At 45.5% G+C, this 10,772-nt stretch overlaps 1 protein-coding gene across 1 annotated transcript; it reads left to right on the top strand.

Annotated features, from left to right (window-relative positions):
• Nucleotides 1-6: 6 nt before the first annotated feature.
• Nucleotides 7-4,423, top strand: RAN (RAN, member RAS oncogene family). Its single transcript, XM_024758690.1, is given in 6 exon segments — nt 7-81; nt 497-581; nt 661-786; nt 2,016-2,203; nt 2,381-2,551; nt 2,641-4,423. Coding segments are annotated over 6 exon segments (651 nt in total). The 5' UTR covers nt 7-45; the 3' UTR covers nt 2,686-4,423.
• Nucleotides 4,424-10,772: the final 6,349 nt, after the last annotated feature.

The raw sequence follows: 10,772 nt of genomic DNA, 5'->3' as shown, positions 1-10,772 counted from the left end.
CCATGCGGCCTCACTTCTTTCTCCTCTGCCCGCAGTAGCATCGCGATGGCTGCGCAAGGAGAGCCCCAAGTGCAGTTCAAGGTGGGTATCCGAGGGGGTCGGGAGGAAGGGCGGCCCTAGGAAAGGGGGGCCCCGCGTCCGGACGGCCTTAACGGCGGGGCCTGCTTCGTGACCGCGGCCGGGGGCCGTTGGCCCGCCTCGCCGGCCAGCGTGCTGGTGCTGCGGCAGTGCCTTCGGTCCCCTGACGGCGGGCGGGGGGGGGAGGGGGCGAGCCCCGCCCTGCGCGCGGGGAAGCTGGGCTCGGAGCTCCGCCGGTTCGGGTCATTCGTGAGATGGGACGGGGCTGCTGTCTTAAGATGCTTTGTCTTAGGTGTGCTCAGGGGGCATGTAGAGTTCTTCCCTGTGAGACGGCGGTCCAGAGCACCGGGACAGTCTCACAATCCCGAGGTCCTGAGACCCGTTCCGGTGTTTACTTCAAAGATGTGTTTCCCAACAGCTCGTATTGGTTGGTGACGGCGGTACTGGGAAAACTACCTTTGTGAAACGCCATCTGACTGGTGAATTTGAGAAGAAGTATGTAGGTACGTGGGGGAAACGGCGTGTGAAAACGTGTGGGAGATGGATGAGGTCACTGACTAACTTTCCACGCTTACGTTGCAGCCACCTTGGGCGTTGAGGTCCATCCCCTTGTGTTCCATACCAACAGAGGACCCATTAAGTTCAACGTATGGGATACAGCTGGCCAGGAGAAATTTGGTGGACTGAGAGATGGCTATTACATCCAAGGTAGGTATCTGCCTCGTAACCGGCCGCCTTTGAGGATTTGTAGCTTCCCGTCCAAGGCTGCTTACAGATCATCAGGTCTGTTCCGGCAGACACGTGCCTCGTGCTGGCTGAACTGGCCATTGCGCCATGCGCTTCGATTCAGGAGGTGGGCTGGCTCCTGAGAGCCGACCCTCAGTCGGACGGGAGGAGATCCTGTGAAGGTTGTCTGGTGCCATTTGATTGCATGCTTGCGTCTCCGTAGGCAGTTTTGAAAGAGGTGATGCGATGTATGTTGAGGCTCTTAATTTAAAAACTGGAAGCAACAGACAAGGTGTTGCTGCAGCCCCAGTATTTGAAAACTTAGGTTTGGGTATATATTTTGGTGGTAGTCGATGATCATTTCTTCTGCGCTCCATTAAAAAGGTGGTAAACAGTTTGACCAGATCCTGGACCAGAGGCACTAGGCTTTCTATCTTATAAAATGTTGTATAAGACCAGCCGGTTTCTTTTTAATTTCACTAGGTCTTGCAGAATATTTTTTTCAGAGTGCTTGATTTTAAAAGTGCAAAGGAAATAAATGCATCTCATTATATCCAGCAAAAAGATGAACAAAGAAAATGCTCAATGTAAGACTTTCTCTTCTCATGAAAATCGTTGGGAATCTTTCCATGTCTTTTGCCTTACGAGAGTGTGTACAACTGCAAAGATTCTTCCTCTCCCCTCCCCGCCCCCATTCTTTAGCTAAAAATCTGTTTAATGTATCACGCATACTCAGAGGCTTACCAGCTTTATCACGGCTGTTTCTGCAGGTCAACATAGAGACTTAACTGAGCTTTTAAAAATAGGCACACTGTATCCTAGTGTGTTCAGCCATTTAAGAACGTTTTTAAAGAGTAGATTGCTAGATCCTCAGAATACGGGAGGTGAGTTCCCTGGAATGCTGATTTATCGTTGATCTACTGGATACTTTCTTGGGATGAGGCAGAACTTACGAAGTATTACAGGTAGAGAGAGTTCATATGGTAAGCTGGTCTTTCATGGTTTCATGTACAGTAAAATGGACTTTTAAATAATACTGTGTGTTAAAATGATATGAGGTTTTTGGAATTGGTAGAGATCTTGAAAATGAGTAGAGAAACGTGGCTGACCTGGACTTAGGCCTGAGACTGTGAGTCCATAGTTCTTAGCATGTTTCATCCATGTAGCAAATTCTTAGGCCGACACTAATTTACTGTAAATGCTCCTTTCAGCTCAGTGTGCCATCAAATGTTTGATGTAACAATCGAGGGTTACTTACAAGAACGTGCCTAACTGGCATAGAGATCTGGTACGAGTGTGTGAGAACATCCCCATCGTGTTGTGTGGCAACAAAGTGGATATTAAGGACAGAAAGGTTAAGGCAAAGTCGATTGTCTTCCACCGAAAGAAGAATCTTCAGGTATGTTTCTTAGAACTTACTGGATTTATGATCCTTAGGTAAAATTATAAGTAAAATCCTTAGGTAAAATTATAATTATAAAATTATATAATAAATTATTATAAGTCCATTAAAGTGCTTCATCAATGTCTTTGATGTATGGGTTTTTAAAATTAATTTTATCTCTCATTTAAACAGTACTATGACATCTCCGCCAAAAGTAACTACAATTTTGAAAAGCCCTTCCTCTGGCTTGCTAGAAAACTGATCGGAGACCCTAACTTGGAGTTCGTCGCCATGCCCGCTCTCGCCCCGCCAGAGGTGGTCATGGACCCCGCGTTGGCAGCGCAGTACGAGCACGACCTGGAGGTACGGTGTGTGCGGCTCGGTAGTGCGTGCTTTTAGGTTCCTGGTGGTTTCCATCTGGAGCATGACAGCGTTTTCATCTCTGTGTCTAGGTTGCTCAGACAACTGCCCTCCCGGATGAAGATGATGACCTGTGAGAAAAGTGAAGCTGGAGCCCAGCGTCAGAAGTCTAGTTTTATAGGCAACTGTCCTGTGATGTCAGTGGTGCAGCGTGTTTGCCACTTTATTATATAGCTAAGCAGAACATGTGCTTGATGTTTGGGATGCTGAAGGAGATGAATGGGCTTTGGAGTGAATGTGGCAGTTAAAAAAAAAAAAAAAAACTTCATTTTTTTGGACCTGCATATTTAGGTGTTTTGGAACACAGTTCTTTCCTCCTTAAGTTTCAAATCTAAGACTGCTACAGTCACATCACAATATCCAGTGGTGGAATCTTGTTTGTTACTGTCATTCCCATTCCTTTTCGTTTAGAATCAGAATAAAGTTGTATTTCAAATATCTAAGCAAATGAACTCATCCCTCGTTTAAATGAGCATTTTAAAACCACTAACAGGGAAAATTGTGCCATGTTAGTATCTGAATTGCCTTTGCTATTACTACTTAGTTTGAAGTCTGTTAGGTTAAATTCTTCTAATTTTCTGTACATGTGAATCATTCCACACAAATGAAATGACAGGTCAACAGTATTGTATTCGGCAAGTCGTTAAGAGGTGTAAATACCGTCAATGCAGTTAGGCTAAAATAATACCTACCCCACCTGTCTTTTGGCCTAGGTAGTGTCACACCTAGGGAAGAGCTTGTTTGAGGTTTGTGTGACCTGGCAGAATAAAAGTGGTACCTGTTTTAGACGTTTCAAATAGAGATCTTAAGAATAATAGTTGCTTTTATGGCAAAAGTCACCATGTTCTAATGTAGAGCTTCTCAAAGTCTGATGAAACCATACAGATGGTTGCGGGAACTTGAGGGACGTCTCGTCTGTTAAAAATGAATATAAATTGTGCGTTTACTTGCCTTTTGTTTCAGCGTTAACATGTTTAACGTAAAGTTGGTCTTCTGGGAAGATGTTCCACGTTTACCTGCTGTTGTCAAGTACTCCCAAGCTTTAAAGATGTCAAAGATTAAGGATTTCATTGGACACATCACAGCTTTGGTGGGTTTTCTCCCCACAAAGAATTTTTGTGGGCGGTGCAAGGACACAGCAGCCTGCTGCAACAGCAAAGTAGGGCTTAGATTGGCTTCTCAGTGAAGTGAAACAAGACTGCCAGAGTCTCAGTAGGTTAACCACTTATGTTCGTGTGGTTTCCACATGTAAACATGAATTGAGTCCGTCTTGCCTGAGTTTGATCCCATCGACACCATACTGTAGCAATTAGAAGTCAAAGTAAGAGCTGTTTTGCTCATGTAAGTACTATACTCCAGTGCAGTTACCAAAGTTCTTTAGGTGTCCAGTTATCCTTAAACGATTACTTTCCTACCAGAAAGTTCTTTAGGTGTCCAGTTATCCTTAAACGATTACTTTCCTACCTAAAAGCTAGGGAGGGATCACGTCAGTATGTGGAGAACTGAAATATAAAGGGTAAAACTGGATGCGTTTTAATTTGTTAAAATATTGAATAAATATTAATAGATTTGAATTGCTGTATATGCTATGCTATATTCAGAACCAGACCTTAACAGATGTGAAGTTTCTTCCCATGATCAGGATGAGATGACTTACACGAAGGGTGTGTGTGTGTAACCTCATGTAGAATGACAAATATGCTGAATCTTAAATGTAACAGTTAAATCTTGCAAGCTGCTTGGAGGTGGGAGAGAATTTACGTCATTCGTCGGAAGAAAAAAATTGCCAAATACATTGCTTCTACTTTGCCTGGATTTTCTGAATCATCTGGTGTTCAGTTATCTTGCGGGGAATACGTTTCTGTCTCGTTTATACAAATGGGGACGTTTTTCCCTCAGTTTGAAATCTGGTCTCTAACGGGGGAACCTTCAGTTGAAAGCCAAGCTAGAAATGGCTTCTGAGAACAGAATTGGTCGGAGTAAAAGCATACGGTGCTTTTGAAGACAGTTTCATGATGTGCCCTGGCCAATTTTTAAGACCCCACAGAATGGGTCTTTGGTCCCATCGTTCTCAATACCTAGGAAAGGGCAGAGATGGCCGAAAACGCATTGAACTTGTAAGACCAGTTGCCTGGCTGATCATGTGCACCAGGTAGTGAGAATTTGTGGTCCCTTTTGTAAAAACATGAAGAAATTGACTCGGGACGAGTGACCTTACGTATCGAGGACGCCTTCAGATGCCTTCAGCCGTGTGGGAGCTCTAGGCACCCTGCCTGACAGTAACCTGGGCTCGGTCTAAAGCGCCCTGCCGGGCGGGCACGTCACTAGGGGCACATGCTTCCCACCTAGAGCCGTGTTGGGGTGAAAGGCGGCCCTGGCCCGTTGCACCTTCCCATTAGAGCGCCCTGAGTGGTCCTTGGGAAGCGCCTCTGACCTGATCCACGCTGCCGCAAGGCCTTGCACGCGTGGGTCCTCCCTTTCTGGGCTTTGCAGTGTTCTTTTGGAGAACCTCCTTTCTCTTTCCTGAAGTAAGCCCACCAGTTAAGTGCTGCAGCTCCTTTACAGCTCACGCGTTGGGTTTTAAACTGGGTCGGGGGGTCCCTGCTGTGGCCGTATCGGGATGGTAGATTTGTGTTAGAGCTGGACTCCTTCGGCGGCCGAATCGCCGTGGGGCCAAGGAGCGTGTATTTGCTTCCTCATGTTCCTGGTGTTATTAAATCTCTGAACCCTAAGGAGGAAGGGAACTTAGGGGTTGGAGATAGTGCTGGGGTCGATGGGATTAGGGTGGGAAGGGGCAGGGGGGATTTTACGCCATTACAGTCTGGTGGTTTTGAAGTTCTTGCCTCCCGGAATTTGTAGTTTGCACTGTCTTTGGTCCTTTTATCCCAGCTTGTCTTCACAGGAGTGGGGAAAGAGGGGCCCGTCGGGAGCTTTGCCAGTTGTCGAGTAACTAAGGACGGTGCTGTTGCACGTCTGGTGCCTCAGGTTGAACCGTAGGAAGTGGAAGAGGACCCTTGAATTGAGTTGGTTTTCAGTCAGTCCCCTGCCTTTAAGAAGCAAAGGAGAAGCCACCCCAGATGGGTAGTCTTTCTGTAATGTGGGCAGGTCACCGCCTAAGTTCTGAGCTCCGTGACCAGGGATATCATGGCTGGCCAGGCAGCTTTCGTCTTGGGAGGCGGGCAGTCAGGAGGCATCTGCAGAAATGTTACTGACCGTAGTGAGTACTCAGATGGAAACTTAGACAACGCTGTGAAAGCATGACAGGAATTGAATCTGAGTCCTGGGAGAAAGGGCGGTGATCTGGAGGTATTCGAGAGAGAAAAGCACGTGAGGCAAAGGGAACAAAACCCCGGGGCAGAGAACGTGGCTGGAGAGCCATAGACGGGGGTTTTCAAGCCCAGGTACAGATTTCGATACTTGGGACTCCGTGGGGAGCCCCTGGAGGAGGGTCAGAGTGACCTTTTAGAAGCTGTGGCAGCAGGAGTGGGCTCCCATGGGCCAGTGACAGTCCAGGCTTGCCCCACTCGAGTCCATTCTCGACTTTCGCTGCAACAGTTCAGAGAAGGGAGGGTGACACCGTGGACAAAGCCTCTGTTCATCCAACAAGCATCTCAGCGAAAACTAAATTGAATAAATATCGGCTGGGAGTGCCAGGCCCCCTCTTTTTTGCTAGCCACCACACTCACGTTTCTTCCCGAACTTTGTTGAGGTGTAATGGACACAGATTGTGTGTGTTTGCGGTGTGCACTGCGGTGGTTTGATATACTGTCCACCATCCATCACCTCACAGTTATTTTTTGTGTGTAGTAAGAACGTTTCGGATTACTCTCAGCACGTTTCAGGCGTACAATGAAGTAGTATTAACTACAGTCACCATGCAGTACCTTTGATCTCCAGGCCCCATTCATCTGGCATAACTGAAACTTGGTGCCCTTTGACCAACATCTCCCCATTTCCCTCTTGCGCACTTCTCCCCAGCCCCTGGCAGCCGCCTTCCTACTCTGCTTCTACAAGTTCACCTTTCTTTTGTAGATTCCACATGCGCCTATTGCCGTACACTTTGTCTTTCTGTCTCTGGCTTATTTCACTGAGCATAACGTCCTTGAGGTTCATTCATACTGTAAATGACAGGATTTCCTTCTTTTTTAAGGCTGAACAATTTTCTGTCATATATGGATGGATGGATGGATGGATGTATAGATAGATATATACACACACACTACATTTTCCTTATCCATTCATCTGCCGATGGACACTGAGGTTGATTCCGTATCTTGGCTGTTGTAAATAAATTTGCTTCTTAAGGGGGTCTTTAAAAAATTGAGCTTCCCCAAGCAGTAGCGGTGAGACTTAAACCTATTTAAAGTTACGAATTCAAGGCCAGTTGTTTACAGACAAAACTGTCGGTCAGGCGAGATGGTTATGTTGTGATCCCCTAGGCATGAAAGATGGGAAACCAAACTGTTAGGAAGCATCCTTTATTCTAGACAACACTGAAGCCAGCCTGGCAGAGTGAACTCATGGGCCATTTGGGGGTGAGTAACATTTGCTTTTTTATTTCCTCACACGTCTGACCTTTTTTTTTCCCAAAGAGGAAAATGTCATATACTTTATGGATTAAAAGTTTAGGGATTTGAACAGTTAAAACATACACAGCCACCACATTTTCCGTTTACCATTCAGAGGTAACTTGTCGACATTTTGTCGACATTTCAAATCTTCCCTCAAAGAGTGGGATTGATTATAATATTGTTTCATAAACATTTTCCACTTTTTATTAGGGGCTTTTCCACATCAGATGGTTTTACACCACTTTCAGTAATTACCTAGTAACCCACGGCGTGGATGGGCCATCCCATTGTCAGACACATTCTTTTGTTTGTTCGGGTTATGTTTCTCTGTTCTCTGCTCTTCGTTTGGTTTTCAGAAAGGGTCTAGCTCTTATTTCCAAATGCATTGAACTTCCACGTCCTTTCACCTCCATGTACTACTAAAACTGTCATGCTTCTAAATTTTAACTTTTGAAGATGGGTGGAAAATCAAAATTATTTTAAAAACCTTTTGCGTGTGTGTTTTGCCATATCATCTTCGACTTTCTATCCCCGTGTCTGATTGATGCAAGATGCAAACATACTAGTCTGTGCTGAATTAAACACATTTTATTAAATAGTTTCCTTGCTGCTACTTATTCTGTGAATTCATGTTTTGTGTTTTCACAGACACTCAAAGTGAGGTATATACTCTTACCCCCTTTTCAAGTATTTATATTGTGTTATGCTCCAATCTGGAGCTCAGAAAATATTGACTGGTGATGGGATTGGATTATAGGGAGAAGATCTGGAAGAAGAGTAGGGCTAACCAAAGAAAACTGCCCTGAGGAAAAAGGATGTGGAAAGCTTAAATCTCAAAAACAAAACCAAAAAAACACGTGATGGTCCAGTTCTGGAAGGGAGCTAACTAGTTTCTTTTTGTGAGCAATTTTACCCCTTCAGGCATAATCTTACCTTTTACGAATTGTTGCCAGTAATTAAACAGTGGGGCTAAGGTGGCCTGTTCTTTTTTTTTTTTTAATTTTTGGTTGCGTTGGGTCTCTGTTGCGGTGCGCGGGCGTCTCACTGCGGTGGCTTCTCTTGTTGCGGAGCACGGACTCTAGGCGCGTGGGCTTCAGTAGTTGTGGCATGTGGGCTCAGTAGTTGTGGCTCGCAGGCTCTAGAGCGCAGGCTCAGTAGTTGTGGTGCACGGGCCTAGTTGCTCCGCGGCGTGTGGGATCTCCCCAGACCAGGGCTCGAACCCGTGTCCCCTGCATTGGCAGGCGGATTCCTAACCACTGCACCACCAGGGACATCCCAGCCTGTTCTTTTCTAAGACCACGTTTGGCCGTTTGGTTGCTATCAAGTCCCACTGGGCCTACTGAAGAAGGATGAGTGGGTAGGAAATATAAGGCGTCTTGTTACCTGAGTCTTCATGATTTGAGGCCCTCTACTTACGGGATTGTGTTAGAAGGTAAACTTTGTCATCACACAGAACTATTAATAAGCTGGTGACTTAAAACTCTAGTTCCCAACTCAATCATCACTTCCTCTGAACACCTGGGGGCTTCTGCCTAGACCCTCTGCCACTGATGCCTCGATTCCAGAAGCAGTGCCACTGTCCCTGCCCTTGCCGGGATTAGGAACGCTGTCTCTCTATGACTACTTCTGACTCAAAGCCTGGGGCTAGAGCAGCCAAGAGGCAGAGTCCCTCAGACCCTTTCGTCTGGTTGTGGGAGATACAAAAGTGGGTGCTTGGAAAGAGACGGGCCTGACGCAGACCCAGAGCAAACCTGGGCTTCTGTTCGCACGGCAGCAGGGCCGAGGTGGGGGGTGGTCTTGGGGTGATCATTTACCCTAATGATCACACACTCTATTAAAAATGATTATGTACTTTTCAAATCATTGCTAATAACCAACTTATTCCCATTTTTTCCATAACTGCAATGAACATTTTTGTATATACGGTTTGAACTTTTTTTCCTTAGAAATGGGCAGGGGATTATCTGGTCGCAGTTTATGAAAATCATTGTGTTTTAAAAGGCATTGTCTGATTTGCAGCAACATGGATGGACCTAGAGATGATTGTACTAAGTGAAATAAGTCAGACGGAGAAAGGCAAATACCATATGATATCACTTATATGTGGAATCTAAAATACGACACAAATGAACTTCTCTACGACAGAAACAGACTCACAGACATAGGGAACAGACTTGTGGTTGCCAAGGGGGAGGGGAGGGATGGATTGGGAGTTTGGGATTAGCAGATGCAGACTATTATATATAGAATGGATAAACAACAAGGTCCTACTGTATAGCACTGGAAACTCTATTCAATATCCTGTGATAAACCATCATGGAAAAGAATCTGAAAAAGAATGTGTGTGTGTGTGTGTGTGTGTGTGTGTGTGTGTGTGTATAACTGAGTCACTTGGCTCTACAGCAGAAATTAACACAACATTGTAAATCAGCTCTACTTCAAGAAAAACACTTTTAAAGGCATTGTCAGCCTCCTCTTCTGGGGCCTGATTTATTTTTTTAATATCTGACATCATTTTCAATTTCCTTTTGCTCATTTTGAAATATTACGGCTATAGTTTTAATCTTTTTTAGAGGAGGCCTCTTTCCGGCATCATTTCCTTGTCTGCAGGTGCGTTATTTTATTTACTTATTTTCTCTCTTTCTCTTTCAGATACTGTCTTGTATGAGGTTCCACCATCATCCCTTTCTCTTGCTTATCTTTGGGAGCTTAGTGTCCTGCACTTTCAGAAGGGAGGGGTGGATTACAGCCGATTTTCTGTGGGATTCGTGATGTTTAAGAAATAGCTCCCTACTTGGAAATTTCCTGGTTCTTACCCTTTCCTGCTTTTATTTGGACTCTGGTTTTCCTTTTGCTTCTTGTCCCAGCCCTGCCTACTTGGGAATCCACTCCTAGAAGCTTCTGCTCAGCGTGGGACTGTGCCCGCTCAGGCTGCTGTAACAAGGTACTTTTACTTTCTCACAGTTCTGAAGGGTTCTGCAGGGTTCAGCTTCTAGTGAACCCTTCCTGGTGTGCAGACGGCCCTTTGTCCTCACAGAGCCTTTTCTCTGAGTGCTCTCCGGAGAGAGAGAGATTTCCCTCTTCCTCTTCTTATAAGGCCACCAATTCTATCCCATTACAGCCCCACCCTCATGACCTAACTTAACTTCAGTTACCTCCCTGTAGGCTCCTTCTCCACATACAGCCACCCTGGGGGTTAGGGCTTCAACACATGGAGTTTGAGGGCCACGAACGTCCAGCTCATACAGCTTGTTAGTTTCATGTATTCATAAGATAAAGATGCTCCAGTCCCTGCTGGTCCTTGAAGCACCACCTTCTGGTGTGTGGGATGCCTCTCAGTTGCTGTTCTCAAACTGGTCACTTTCTGCCTCTCGGTGACGAGCTTGTTGACTGCTTTGGGATTCTGCTTTCAGACCCTGCAGCGGCCCTGTTGTCTTTTCTTTCCCTTTTCCCATCAAAGGTGCTGGTACTAAATGGACCATCCAGGAGCCAGTGATTTGTCCCCAGCCTGGTTTTTTGTTTCTTTGTTTTTCTTGAGATGCTGTAATACTTTTTGTTTTGCTACCCTAGGTTCTCTGTCAGTTTTCATAGGC

Source organism: Neophocaena asiaeorientalis, unplaced genomic scaffold (genome assembly GCF_003031525.2).
Source record: "Neophocaena asiaeorientalis asiaeorientalis breed wild unplaced genomic scaffold, Neophocaena_asiaeorientalis_V1.1 scaffold77, whole genome shotgun sequence".
Taxonomy (NCBI): Eukaryota; Metazoa; Chordata; class Mammalia; order Artiodactyla; family Phocoenidae; genus Neophocaena; species Neophocaena asiaeorientalis.
Note: the sequence above shows the minus strand (reverse complement) of the source record. Positions and strands in the feature narration are given on the sequence as shown.